At 42.9% G+C, this 15,336-nt stretch overlaps 1 protein-coding gene across 3 annotated transcripts in view; it reads left to right on the top strand.

The window, feature by feature from the left end:
- LOC130488870 (protocadherin alpha-7-like) overlaps nucleotides 1–15,336 on the top strand; it is a 217,402-nt gene that overhangs the window by 69,570 nt on the left and 132,496 nt on the right. Inside the window, exon 1 of one of the 3 annotated variants that reach the window (XM_056862543.1) lies at nucleotides 3,659–5,409. The exons of the other annotated variants lie outside the window; for them this stretch is intronic. Within the exon in view, the coding sequence (XP_056718521.1) occupies nucleotides 3,682–5,409 (1,728 nt within the window). The 5' untranslated portion in view covers nucleotides 3,659–3,681. Of the gene's footprint in view, nucleotides 1–3,658; nucleotides 5,410–15,336 lie in introns of those variants that run through there. 3 annotated transcript variants of the gene reach the window in all.

A 15,336-nucleotide genomic window follows, 5' to 3' on the forward strand; every position in this document is an offset into this window, starting at 1 on the left:
TTAACAGAAAAGAAGAGAGTTTAAGAATGAATAAGGCTTGGCTTCCTGTCCTGAAGCCTCCAGACTAACAAAGACTACAGTCCACAGTAGCCATGCAGACTAGCCTTGGATTTCACACATTAACAAATCACTTCAGGATACAATGGTTCCAGATTAACATACCACACCCTCATTAGCACATTATCTTGATACTTACAGGACAATGATTAGCACATTACCTTTGATACTTTTTGCAGGACAAAGATTCAGCTCAAACCCAACCCCTTTCTGACTATATATTACTCTTCCTACACACTTGACACTGAGAGACACTGTCCTTCAGTGTTACTCCTCTGAAGATGCCTGCCACAACTGCTGGCGAAACGTCAGGAAAGAAAATACCAAGACCACGGTCACACAGCCCGGATAACCTACAAGAACCAATATTCTTTTAATGATTCTGGTTTTGAATATTTTAATCTGTTGCTGTACTGTTTTAGATTGTAATGGCCTATGGCCTTATACAATAAACTTGACTTGAACGTAATATAAGAATGCTGCTTTAGTTAAGAAATACTTTAAAGATATCTCTGAGAAAGTTAGTATGGGAAAAATCATTTTTCAAGTGTCACCCTAGTAATGGGAATAGTGAAGGATATGGCAATGATGAATATTCTGGCAATTAAAATCTAATATCTCATATGTAGTTCAAATATCTAAGAATGAAATTTAAATTTTGCCAGTCCTGTCTTGGGAAATTCTTTGAGATTTTGGGGTGCTTCCTGGGGAGGGCAGAATTTGGGGAGAGACCTCAGTGGGGATGATATCATGTGTGGTGAGCTTACATCCTGTGATGTCCAGGTCAAACGTCACCTCTCCAACTCCTGCCCATCCTGTGAGGTCACTTCCTCCATCAAAAATTCTAATTTTAAATTTAAATTTCTTACCTTAAATAACTTCCCCCTTTTCTCTCACCATACAATATTTGTAGAACTCTTTATGAATGTGTGGAGAGCCAGCGTAGCATAGTGGTTAAGAGCAGTGGTTTGGAGCGGCGGAGTCTGATCTGGAGAACAGGGTTTGATTCCCCACTCCTCCACATGAGCAGTGGAGGCTAACCTGGTGAACTGGATTTGTTTCCCCACTCCTTCACATGAAGCCAGCTGGGTGACCTTGGCCAAGTCACATACTCTCAGCCTCACCCACCTCACAGGGTGTCTGTTGTGGGGAGGGGAAGGTGATTGTAAGCCAGTTTGAGTCTCCCTTAAGTGGCAGAGAAAGTCGGTATATAAAAACCAACTCTTCTTCTTTATTTGTGCCGGTATAACTGGCTGCTGTCCACTTTTGTTCCACTCAACCTAAAACACCTCTCAAAATCCTCTTCAGGTTTTTCTCATTGCTAAGGAGAAAAAATCCACTGTGTAGGGGGATGCCAGCCAACAACAGTCCCATCCCTCTTAATCACCAAGCAGCCTCTGGTGTTGAGCGACTTTACAGGTGACAATCAGTTTCTCTTAGTCTCTATGGAGTCTCTGTGATATACCAAGACCTCTATAGCCACTCTAGGACTTTTTCTTAGACTATATGGTATACCACGGAGTCCAAAGCTTCCATTTTCTCTGGGGGAACAACTGTCGGGAGATCTGTTGTCATTCTGGGAGGAATCCAGGGGTTGGTAATCCTATTAAATGGGCATGATTTAATGTAAAGGCAGCAGAATTGTGACGTTTGATAATGTGCAGATAACATCATGTATCTTCATATGTTCTGGACAATAGTAAAGCAAAATCTGAGGAGAGATGGTTATGAATGTATTTATATGATCGTGATTCTGAGTTCTTCTGTTTCATCATTTCTTGGTCAATATCATTGTTACAATCCTGGGAGAATATGGAAAGGAGAGAGAGGGTTCAGTGGGTTGGCTTATGTGTGTACAAATCGTCTAGATGACAACTCTGAAAGCTCCTCCTCCTTTGCAACTGTGCTCTGTTTGTGTTCCATCATTTCCTGGGTTGCCTGGCTTGGAATGCCTGAAGGTTTTGTCATCTCTGTGACTGGCCTAGACAGTGTTTTGGGTATTTCCAGTTTTAAGATCCTGAGAAGGCAGATAATGTTAAAAGCTACAGAAAAAAAACTATCAAAGGAACTGGTTAAGAAGATGATAAAAAGCAGTATGTGAGTAATAATATTTATAATGCTTTTGAAGAGATCATACGATTTCACCAAAGTTAACTAAGTTATACCCTATACACAGCCCTATAAAGGCCACTGAGTGAGTAGTGGCTGAAACGAGGGGAATGCCTCTTTTTCAGAGCTGTCTGTTAGACCTCTGCTTTGCACAGTGAAGGTCTCAATTCCTTTCATACTCTTCAGTGAGTCAATGAGAAGGTTAATGGAACAGCAGGTCAGCAAATAAGCAGTCCCACAAATAATTGAGGCTCATAATATTGTCGAAGGCTTTCACGGTCAGAGTTCATTGGTTCTTGTAGGTTATCCTGGCTGTGTGACCGTGGTCTTGGTATTTTGTTTCCTGACGTTTCGCCAGCAGCTGTGGCAGGCATCTTCAGAGGAGTAACACTGAAGGACGGTCCTTCAGTGTTACTCCTCTGAAGAGGCCTGCCACAGCTGCTGGCGAAACATCAGGAAACAAAATACCAAGACCACGGTCACACAGCCCGGATAACCTACAAGAACCAATTGAGGCCCATCATTTGAAGGAAGTGTTCTTCCCCATACTCTATACTCCTAATCATGCTGGGATTAAAATATACATCCTCTAAGAAGTCATATAAAGGCAAACACTACAGTCTTTGTGAAAGATGGGAAGCCTATTTCCTCTGAAATTCTGTCAGTGCTCTTTGCAAAAGGAAGAAGCAAATTGGGAAGACGGATTAAACTGAATCCATCACAGCATCAGAGATGGACGTGGAATTTTATGTATCACAAAGTCCATGGTGGTGGTACTACTTAATAGTAAAGATGCAGGGGATGATCAAAATGATAAGCAAAGTGACCTTTTATGTAGTTAGAATTGTGGCATCATCTCCAAATCTGAATGCTGGATTTTTCCTGCTGTTTGACTGATTCTTCTGTTTATTTTTCACCTATGACAATGTGAAATACCATCTTGTCTGACTTGGTAAAGGAGAAAACATTATGGTAGTTCTTAGTGGGAACTTCAAGAATGCATGGCACATCTCTGCAATACTAAGAAAATATGAAACTTTTGAACGGATAGTTTCCAACCCATAGCTCTGTGGAAGCCAAACTACTTTCATCTAAGTTCATTTTTGGCCAGTTCAAATCCATTTTTACTCTATCTAATTTGTTGATTAGGACTATGATTGTTCCAAATAGTTGACCTGAAACCTCTGAATTAACTTTACATGGAGCTATGCTAAAAAGTAATATAATGAACTGCAGGTAAATTCCAGAATACAATTATGAAACAAATATAAGAAACACAGAAAATGGGGGAAATGTGTAAGGCATTTATACCAATTGTCACAAGATGTCGCTCGCTGCCCACTGAAAACCGAAATGCTCTTTCTGACAAAGATCAAAGCCCCTCCCAGCAGCACAGTGAGAACAAGAGCCTGGATGAGGAAGATGGAATGGATACTGCAACACCTCTCACCATTTAAGGCCAGCTTTGGAGAGTGGATTTAATTTTGAAAACCGGGAATATAACCTACCGTTGCTATGGTTGTTTTGCCCCGATGCTCCCTGGTGAGATCCTGGCTGCTGCAGCTGATTCTGCTCCACACGGCTTGTGAAATGGGGAGTGGGCAGCTCCATTATTCTGTTCCAGAAGAATCCCAGCACGGCACCTTCGTAGGCCACATTGCCCAGGACCTGGGGCTGGAGGTGGGTGAACTCATGCCTCGCATGTTCCGGATGGTGTCCCAGGGCCGCAGCAGAGACTATTTTGAGGTGAACCTACAGAATGGGATTTTATTTGTTAATTCCCGGATAGACCGGGAGGAGCTATGCACCAAGATGCCAGTATGCACTATTCACCTGGAAGTGATCCTGGATAATCCCTTGAGAGTCTTCCATGTGGAAGTGGAGATCAAGGACATAAATGACAATGCGCCCCTATTCCCGGCAGCTGAGCAAAACCTGGTTATTGCTGAATCTACTCTTCAGGGCTCATCCTTCCCACTAGAGGGAGCTTCTGATGATGACGTTGGTTCAAACTCTCACATCAGCTACAAAATCAGTACGAATGAACATTTTACCTTGGATGTTCAAAACAATGAGGAACATGGTGAGTCTTTAGTTCTTGTGTTAAAGAAACCTCTTGATAGAGAGCTAACTCATGTGTATAATTTATTACTAACAGCCACTGATGGTGGCAAACCAGTGCAAACCGGCACTGCTCATCTGGTGATCAATGTGCTGGATGCAAATGACAATGCACCGGTTTTTAATCAGTCTGTGTATAAAATAAAACTTTTTGAAAATGCAACAATAGGAGCATTAATTGTTAGTCTCAATGCAACAGATCTTGATGAAGGAATTAACAAGAACATTACATATTCAATGCGAAGTGTAAATCCAAACAATTTAGGTGCAGTGATTAATTTAGATCCAAGTAATGGGCAAATAAGATTAAATGGAGAACTTGATTTTGAAAGCATTAAACTGGGTGAAATTGGAGTAGAAGCAACTGACAAAGGGATCCCACCAATGAAAGGACACTGCAAAGTTCTGATTGAAGTTTTGGATGTGAATGACAATGCGCCGGAAGTAACGGTGTCATCCTTGTCGGTGCCGGTGCCTGAGAACTCTCCGCCAGGGACAGTGGTGGCCCTCATCAGTATCTCAGACAGGGACTCTGGGGCCAATGGGCAGGTGACCTGCTCAGTATGGCCCTCTGGGCTCCCCTTCAAGCTGACGTCCACCTTCAAGAATTATTACTCACTCGTACTGGCTGAGCCACTGGACCGGGAGCAGGTGGCCGAGTATAGCTTGGTGGTGATAGCCCAAGACCAAGGGGACCCCCCACTGTCAGCCAGCAGCAGCCTGTTGATGCCGATCAGTGATGTGAATGACAACGCGCCCACTTTTGCACAGCCCTCCTACACAGTCTTCGTGAGGGAGAACAACCCTCCAGGTGCTCACATTTTCACAGTGTCTGCCTCAGACCCAGATGTGGCCGAGAACGCCTTGGTCAGCTACTGGCTGGATGAGAAGCTGTGGCCGCTGTCAAGCTACATCTCGGTGCATTCAGAGAGTGGGAAGCTGTACGCCCTGCAGCCCTTGGATTACGAGGAGGTGAAGCTGTTGGAGTTCCAGGTGAGGGCCAAGGATGCTGGGCTCCCCTCCTTGTGTGGCAACGTGACCATCCAAGTCTTTGTGTTGGATGAGAATGACAATGCGCCTGCAGTGTCTGGTCTAGCAGAGGATACCCCCACTCTGGTGAAGGTCCCATTGGCAACTGGGCATGTGGTGGGTAAGATCCATGCCCTGGACGCTGACTCAGGCTACAATGCTTGGCTTCGCTATGAATTGCATGATGCATCCAGCAGCCCATGGAGGGTGGGGCTTTACAGTGGTGAGATCAGTACCACGCGTGCTCTGGAGGAGGTAGAGGGCAGCAACATCCAGAGTCTGCTGGTTCTGGTGAAGGATCATGGCAAGCCGGTACTGTCAACCACAGCCACCTTCAGCGTGTCACTGGTGCCCAGTTCCCAGGCTGCCCAGAGTGATGCCCGCCTCTCTAGAACGGGAGGGAGCATAAAGCCCCTGGCAGACACAGCCAATCTCTACCTGATCATCGCCATCTGCTCGGTGTCCAGCTTGTTCCTACTGGTGATCCTTGTGTACGTGGCTCTGCGATGCCAGAGCCAGGCCAAGGAGGCAATGGTGTACGGTCCTGGTACAGCCACGCTGGTGTGTGCCAGTGAAGTGGGCAGCTGGTCATATTCCAATCGCCATAGCCACATCCTGGCGGGGGTGAGTGGGGAGGCTGGTTCCAAAAGCGACCTCATGGTCTTCAGCCCCAACATTCCTGTCTTCTCCGAGAACGGGAAGGAGCTGGTCCCAAATGCTGCTGGGCAGGTGAGTTATGTTCATTGATACAGTCATTTTGTTTTGGCATGTATGCCATGTTTTTGTTTTTTATGATTCCTTTCAGCACGAAATAGGGGGTAAACTTATTTTACTGAAGCAAGGGAAGCTTCTGAACATTATACATTTCTAAAAACCTTATCATGCATCTCACTGTTTAATTTATGTTTCAATATATTGATCCCTCTCCCCTTTCCTTCCTTTGTTCAAGATAAATACTGCACTACTTAATTTTTCTTAAAGTGTATTTTTTTGTACTTTGATTTATACTTCTGAGTTTTGGTGGTTCTTCAGTGAATATGTTACAGTGGTGTTGGCCATGTGTGAGGATAATCTATACGTATTTGATAAGATGAGCTAAACAGTGTCCTTGTGTCTATTTTTTTAAGGATGCCTTTTAGATAGGTGCGGTTTAAGCTCTTGGCTGTATTGTATGGTGAAACCAAACTCTGTAATTTGGTTAGTTTATCTGAAGAGGTGGCATACAAATGATCTAACTAAATTAAATTTGTGTGCCACCTCTCCAGAGACCTGTTCAATTTTGCTGAGACAGGTTGAGGAAACCCAGGAACACATGGACACGCTCCAAATGTCTACTTGTTTTCTTATTTAGAACATTTTAATGCCACCTGCCCAGTGACCATTCAAATTACACATTTAATCGCCATCCGGATAATCAGCATCCATCACAATCAGAGGCTGGGAGACCATGCCCTGCAAGGAAAGGCTGAGGGACTTGGGAGTGTTCAGTATGAAGAAGAATAGGCTGAGGGGGGGGGGACATGATTGCTCTCTTTAAATATTTGAAAGGTTGTCACTTAGAGGAGGGCAGAGGATAGGGCTCGCAATAATGGGTTTAAATTGCTGACTGAAAGGTACTGGCTGGATATTAAGGGGGACAGTTTTACAGTTAAGAGTAGTTTAGCTGTGGAATCGGCTGTCTAGGGAGGTGGTGAGCTCTTCCTCACCGGCAGTCTTTAAGCAGCAGCTGGACGAACACTTGTCAGGGATGCTTTCGGCTGATCCTGTATTGAGCAGGGGGTTGGACCAGATGGCCTGTATGGCCCCTTCCTACTCTATGGTTCTATGAGTATATGATTCTATCAAGCAGTGTGAAACAATCCCAGGCAGGAGACACCAAGGTTCTCTGTTGTCTACCAACATTTCTGGAGAACAATAGAATAACTATGATGAAAATGGTCTATTTCCTGATTCTAAAAATAAAAATAATAATGACAAGGGTGGTGGTTTTTGTTTTATTGTGGGTGTATACTACACTATCACAACATATTACATCCTTGTCGGCTCTGGGGTCAGAGGCCATTGCATCCCCCGGCTGTCATTAGAAGTGGGAGGCAGAGTTTGCTTTTACTGCAACAAGCCATTTAGTTTTGCCCAAATTTATTTATATGGGAGGAAGTAAAGGGATGCATCTGGGGACATGCTTAGGATGCTTCTTCCTTTTGCAAAAAGCACTGTCTGCTGCTAGCGTCCTCAGCCACTGAGGGTCATATCTGCTCTTCTTTGCAAAGCCTCTTTGTCAACAAGCCCACTTTGTACTTATGGGGATTAACGCATGGGCAGAATGTTCTTGGTTCGCTCCTCCCTTATCTCACAATATTTTAATCCGAGACTGGATAGTCAAACGCATGACGCTAGTCCATCCCACTATAAGTCCGAAGCAAGTAGCTGCTGGAGGCTCCCCGTGCGTTTGAGCCACCCATATAATGTGGGATAGTAGGGGAGTGACCGCTGTGTCATTGCCCAAGGATTGGCTGAGGGGTTATCCAATCAAAGGCCGATTCTCCCCCCCTTTTTTTTCTTGGGACACCAGTGTTCTGGTATACTATCGTGACGGTGTTAAGTACCCCCCTACAGGGCTGGTCGGGGGGTCTGTCTGGCTTGGAGAGGGTTGGGGCTTGAGGCGCCTCTTCAGCCTCAGACCAGTCCGAGGGAGAGTCTGAGCTTTCCTCTCCCTCGGAGACTACCCGGGTGGCTCTATGCTTAGCCAGCCTGGGTCACAGTCTACTTCCTACCTGGCTACAGCTCTCCTCTGGCCTTTTATACTCTTCAGGCCAGAGAAGCTCTGCCCCTTCCACCCTCTGCCCTTCCCCGGAAGTCCATAAAAGGAGCTCTCCTTCCCTGTCACGTCACTTCCCTTCCTAGCCAGCAGCGCGGCTCGCACCTGCCCCACCCTTGCTCACCTGCAGCTCAGCTGTTTGTCGGGGCTGGGAGCTTGAACGAGAGGAGGTTAGTAGCGGGCTAGTCGTGATTACATGCACGCCGGCGTTCCAGTAATGTAGCGAAATTTTAAAAAGCGGTTTAACACTGAAAAGATCGCTAGAAAACAGGGATTGCTTAACCCATTTTTTTGTGTGCTTAATTCGCGCCTAAGGTGGGTCCAATGTGCAGCCCTTGGACGGTCATGCATTTAAACCACGGGAATTCGCTACTTTTAAGGCACAAAGGCGAGACAAATTGGCCATGCATTAAACCCCTATATTTCTTGGAAACAGTGGCATCTTACAGAAATTTGGAAACTGGTTATAAATATAAACACCCCTTTCCAAATTTCTGTAAGACATCTTGTCCAAATTTATTTCCTGGATTTTTGTTTCCAAATTTATGTAGACATCTTGATTTAGGCAATACATTATAAATATAGATAATAGAATGTATTGCCTAAATCAAGATGTCTACATACATTGTTTATTGTGCTGTAAGTACTGATTTTCCATCTCTGAGTTATAACAGCATTATGGGCATATTATATTGTAATGGCAAACAACATATTGTGACTGTTGATATTGTGCAGATAACATAATGTAAATACCATTTTTTCATCTGCAAACTATGAATGCCCTTAATCTTACTTTTTACAAAATCTTACTAAAAATTACAGTGACTAACTAAATACATATGCCAAGCTATTTCAAATGGATTCTCTAGTTTCAAAATGTAAAGTTTTAAATCTGTTGTTACTGCTAAATAAATATGAAACAATACTAGAAATAAGGACCACCTGAAGGACCGTCTCCTTCCATATTGATTTGATAAGTTTTACTTTTTCTGCCTACTGGCAGTCTTAAATTATTGATTTTAAATTGATGTTTTTTGTGTATTTTATTGTGTTTTGTTGCTGTTTGCTTTGCAGCCTACTTTGAGTTATTGTAAGGTAAAAAAAAGTTGCTAATAAATGTTTTAAATAAATACATAAATATTGTGCAGCCTGCCAGTTAAGATCTGCCTCACAAGCCCTGCTGTCTGTGCCCCAACCTTCAGAAGTGAGATGGGTGCTGACTAGAGACAGGGCATTTTCTGTGTGGCACCTTGCTTTTGGAATGCCCTTCCCCTTGAAGCTCATCTGACTCCTACGTTGCTTTCTTTTAGGTGCCAGGCAAAAACATTTTTGTTCACCCAGGCTTTTAATTTAGGGGTGATTTAAAAAACAAAACAAAACACTATTTTAATCTGAAGACTTTTATTTTTGGTCTGACAATTCTCTTTTTTTATGGTCAGTGTTTTTATGCCGGGCTGGTTTTTATCCTAGATTTTAGTTAATATTTTTTAATGTTTTGTTTTTGTTTTTTTATTTTGTGAGCCACTTCAGGCAGGTTTCTGGAAAGCAGGCATAACATTTTAAAAAATAGATAAGTCGGTCAATAATGGGATATGAATTGCACAGTGAAAAAACTAATTTCATGAGTATGTATTCTGATGGAGATGCTGTCTGCTTTCATTGATATCCATTTGAAAATTTGTCCTTCAGTTCATGGGGTTGTAAGCTGCATGGTTTATGAACTCCAGCTGTACTCTGGGAAATCTGTCTGAGTACTTCACAAAAAGAGGTCATGTTACCTCTGCATGCTTCATCTATGATGTGTGTGTGTTGTGGGGGAGCAGTCAATCCATCTTGACTTGTTTGGGTATGCTCTCTGCATGAATTTGATGAAGGTATGTGTGGGTGTGAATGCATCCCAGTAAATCATTTGCCTCCCCAAGAATGTTTGGCTTGTTGCTCACACTGCCAAAATGCTTTGTATTGGAGGTGGGGAGGAAAGAGATAATAAAGAGAGAAGGAAGATATGGTTTCAGGTATATTTTGTACCACTAAAGGCAACATCATTGTGTGTGAAGCAATTCCTGCTTGTTGGTAAGATGAATGAATGAAGATCCTCTGTCATCCCTTTATCCGCGTAGGCTAGAACCATGCAGTTCAGCTTGATGAATCATTATTAGATGGGAAGGGAGAGTTGGGGGTCATTCTGAGGGGGGTGGGGGACATGTTCTCAGGTAGTAGCAGCGAGAACAGATTGCAGCAGGAGCAGAAAGGTCTTCTGGCTGCTCTGTACCTGGGGAGCGACACAACTAAAGAAGCTGGGATTCTGCATTCAGATGTCACAACCAGCCACAGTTAGTACAAACCCTGGTTCACAAGCCAGGGACAAACTCATGGCTTAGATCCTTTTCTGTTACCCTCCAACCTTGTTAGACGAGCAGCCAGCTTTCAGACATCACAGTCAACCAGAGTTTAAGCCACAGTTTATCATGATATATGAATGCAGTTTTATTTAAGGAAAACTTTAAAGATATTTCTGAGAAAGTGAATATAGGAAAAGTCATTTTTCAAGTGTCACCCTGGTAATGGGAATACTGAAGGATATGGTGCTGGTGAACGTTCTGGTAATTAAAATCTAATATCTCGTCTGCAGTTCTGATATCTAAGAATTATGTTTAAATAACAAGGTTGCCAATCATGGTTTGGGAAATTCTTGGAAATTTGGGGGTGCTGCCTAGGGAGGGCAGAGTTTGGGGAGAGAGGTCATTGGGGTGGGATATCATGCCTGGTGAGTTCAAATCCCATGACGTCCCACTCAAAGGTTAGTTAGCTCTTCCAACTCCTCCCCTTCTTGTGAGGTCACTTCCTTCTGCCAAAATTCAAGTTTTAAATTTAAATTTCCCACTTTAAATAACTTTCCCCTTTTCCCTCACCATATATCACTTGTAGACTCCTTTATGCACATGTTGTGTATGTCATAATAACTCTTTGATCCTAAATATTTGTGTTGATATAACTGTTTGCTATCCAGTTACATTCCATTAAACCTAAAACACCTCTCAAAATCCTCTTCAGGTTTTTCACGTTAAGGAGAAAAAATCTACTCTGTAGGAGTGTGCCAGCCAACAACAGTCACATCCTTCCTTCAATCACCAAGCCGTCTTTGATCTTTAGAGGTGACAAGCTGTTTCTCCTAGTCTCTATGGTATACCAAAGAGGCTGTGTGGTATGCCATGAGATACAGAAGCTCTAGACCATGGGTTCTCAACAAGGGGGGAATTCCCCCCTGTGGGGATTTTAGGGTTCCGGAGAGGGGGGAATTGGGGCCACTGTTCAGCAAAGTGTAATGTCCTGTAGATTATGTACAATCTGTAAAATTGTAGTTTTTTAAATTTAATCTGCAACATTCAATAAAGTTTATGACTATCTTGGGAAGGGGAGAATTATATTCTGAACAATGGTGAAAAGGGGGAATGGAGCAAAAAAGGTTGAGAACCACTGCTCTCGAGCATCCGCCCTCTGTACCCACTGTAGGACTTCTGTTTTTCCTAGACTTTATGGTAGATCATAGAGTCCAAAGCTGCCGTTTCCTCCAGGAGAATAGCTGTCTGGAGATCTGTTGTAATTCTGGGAGAAATCCAGTCCCCACCTTGAGGTTTGTAAACTTATTAAATGGGCATGACTAAATGTAATAGCAGAAGAATTGTGACTTTTGATAATGTGCAGATAGCATTATATATCCTCATATGTTCTGGACAATAGTAAAGCAAAATCTGAAGAGAGATAGTTGTGATTGTGTTTATATAGTTGTGATTCTGAGTTCTTCTGTTTCACCATTTCTTGGTTAATATCATTGTTTCAATCCTGGGAGTATATGGAAAGGAGAGAGAGGGTTCCTCACTAGATAGCCAGTGGCTTGGCTTACGTGAATGCATTGCCTAGATGACAACTCTGAAAGCGCCTCATGCTGTGCACCTGTGCTCTGTTTGTGTTCCATCATTTCCTGGGTTGCCTGGCTTGAAATGCCTGAAGGTTTTGTCATCTCTGTGACTGGCCTAGACAGTGTTTTGGGTATTTCCAGTTTTAAGATCCTCAGAAGGAAGATAATGTAGAAAGCTACAGGGGGAAAAACTATCAAAGGAACTGGTTGAAAACATGACAAAATAAGTATGTGAATAATTATACTTAATATTTATAGTGCTTTTGAAGAGATCATAGCATTTCACCTAGGTTAGCCCTACACAGCCATATAAAGCCCACTAACAGCCCATTCCTGAGGACTGGGCTGAAAGTGTAGTGGAGGCGGTATGACCTCACCAACAGCATAAGTGCCTTCTTATCACGGAATAGGAGGCACTTACGCTGGTGGCGGTGGCAGTTCCGTCAGTGCGTGGGCGCCGCTGAGCTACACGGTGTTCCTCTGATGCCGCAGCCTCTTTGGGACCTAAATCCCGGAAGAGAAATGCTGTGCCGGTGCGTGGGGGGCATTCCCAGGGGCAGAGCTGATTATAGTCAGCTTTCTAAGCCCCTCCAGCCTGGGAATGCCCCCTCCAGCAATAGCATTGCTGTATCTTGGTGCAGCATTGCTGTTTTTAATGGGGCTATTTCCCCCATTTTTGATTTTTTGTTTTGTTAAAGGCTGTTAAAGGCTGGGAATCCTCTTTGGAGGCACCATGGCGGCGCCTCAGCTATACAGTCCCTGGCTGCTGCAAGGCTCAGGAATGAGCTGTTAGTGAGTGCATGGTATAGATGATGTAAATGCTACTCTTTCAGAGCCCTCTGCCAGACCTCTACTTTGCAAAGTGAAGACCTGATGCTAGGAACTTCAATGTGACTGAATAATTGAAGTTGAATTTTGAGTGGTCTGAGGGATTGAGAATTGGGGAGATAAAAGTTTCTTTTTTAAAAAAAACTATATATCTATGTCTTTTATGCATGGGTTGGATCTCCCTGCTTGGGCCTGGGTTCATCGCACATTAAAGTAACCCGGGTTCCATATGAATTTATCTGGTTTTGCCACTCTTTCAGTGTTTTATCCTGTATATGAATTGGTAACATCTGGAATTAAAAAAATTAGCGTTGGCAATATATTCATTTTTATAGCTGATATTCTTCCAAGCCATGAAATTTATAATTTAGTCCATCTCTGCAAATTTTTCCGTATCTTCTCCCATGCTGATTTATAATTGTCATTGAAGAGTGTATCATTTTTACTGCAATGCTGAAGGAGGTATGTGAAACTCCTTAGGAGCTTGCGTGACCATCCGCTGGTGTAGTTGCCACCTTATCATGGAATAAGGTGGCAACTACGCTGGCATGGGGGCAAACACACCAGATCCAGGAGCTACAGAGCTCTGCCAGTGCAGCCGCGCCGGCATGGGGGGCATTCCCAGGGGTGGGGCTGCCTTTGGGCAGCTTCCTAACCCTGTTCACCCCAGGAATGCCCCTCTCGCAGGGGCATTGCTGCGCCACCAGAAAAGGTGGTGCAGCCCCACTGTTTGCAATGAGGCCATTTTCACTCTGTTCTTTTTAAAAACTGGATACATGCCTTTTTGGCGTCCAGGAAGCCTGTGTGGAAACGGTGTGGCTGCGCCAATCCCTTCTGCTCAGATCTACCTCCCCCCTTCAGGAATGAGCTGCCCGCCATGTCAGATTTATTCCCAGATATTTAATGGAATCTTTCATAACTTTGTATCCTGTGATCATTCTAATATTTTCCTCTTCCTGTTTTGATAAAAAGCTTTAAATTATTTTTGTCTTTTCCCTAATGATTTTATAACCTGAGAAAGCTCTGTATTCCTGAATTCGCTCAATTATGTCCTTCATCGATAATTGAGGATTTCATATTGCCAACACCATATCATCAATGTAGCTTTTCATTTTGAACTCTCCCCTTCTACTTTTAGCCCTTTGATTCTAGGATATTGTCTAATCTTGGTAGCCAAAACTTCGAATGCAAGAATAAATAGAAGTGGCAATAGTGGGCATTCTTGACGAGTTCCTTTTTCAATTTGAAATCCTTCAGTTAAGGCTCCGTTTATTAAAATATTTGCATGCTGTTTTGTATAAATTCCTTGTATTCAATTGATGAATCTTGAACATATTTTGAACTGTGTAAAGTTTTCAATAAAAATGGCCATGGAATATTGTCAAATGCCTTTTCAGCATCTAGAAACATGAATACAGCATTTTTCTCTAGAAAACCTTTGAGAATGTTCCTTCTAGAAGGACCATGAAGCAACATTCTCAAGCATCAGCAGCCAGTGTGGCAGTGCGGAGGTAGTTTGTAGTGTATCCTGTTCACACCATTACTCAATTAGCCTTACAATTTTGCTCTCTCCAGAGTTTTCCAGAAACAGATACACCTTCATGGCTATTTCTGTCTGCTTGGGCAGGTAAATGAGCCTCCTCCCTCAGAGAATTTCCACCTTTTCCCATCATGTCAAGGCTTTTTAGTTTCAATATCCATTCTGTTTTGTTTAATTGTTAATTCGAATATTTGTAGACTACCTTTCTTCAGACAAACTGATGGTGCTATGATATTAATCTAGATCCATGTACTTTGAATATAATTTTGGAAATTCTCAAAGAAGATCCAGAGTCAAAATGGACATTTTCTAAAGGATTTTTCTTTGTCTTCTTTTAAATGTTCAGTTGATCATCAAGATATCTCATCCCAGGTCCTTTAAAAGTCTCCAAAAAGACAATTAAATGGTCAAAGAACAGAGTCAACAAATAAGCGACCCCACACATAATTCAAGCTCCTAACTTGAAGGGTTATTCCTTTCATAGCACAAATCATGCAGGGGTTTTTATACACACACACACATGCACACATTACAGTCTTGGTGAAAGGTGGGAAGCCTATTTCCTCTGAAATTCTGTTGATGCTTTTTGCAAAAAGGAAGAGGCAAATTGGGAAGGGGGATTAAAGTCAATTCATCGCAGTACCAGAGATGGAGCCGGAAATTCATGTACAACAAATTGCAGTGATCCTACTTAATTGTAAAGATGCAGGAGATGATTAAAATGATGAGGAAAGAGACTTTTTTGTATTTAGCACTATGGAGTCATCTCAGAATCTGAATGCTGGAATTTTTCTGCTCTTTGATTCTTCTGTTACAATATGAAATACCATCTTGTCTGACTTGTTAAATTCATCTGCCTTTCGGTCTGATCTACAGTGTCTCTGCTTTTATCTGGATGAACTCACCGGCTCAGTG

This window comes from Euleptes europaea, chromosome 17 (genome assembly GCF_029931775.1).
Source record: "Euleptes europaea isolate rEulEur1 chromosome 17, rEulEur1.hap1, whole genome shotgun sequence".
In the NCBI taxonomy this organism is placed as follows: Eukaryota; Metazoa; Chordata; class Lepidosauria; order Squamata; family Sphaerodactylidae; genus Euleptes; species Euleptes europaea.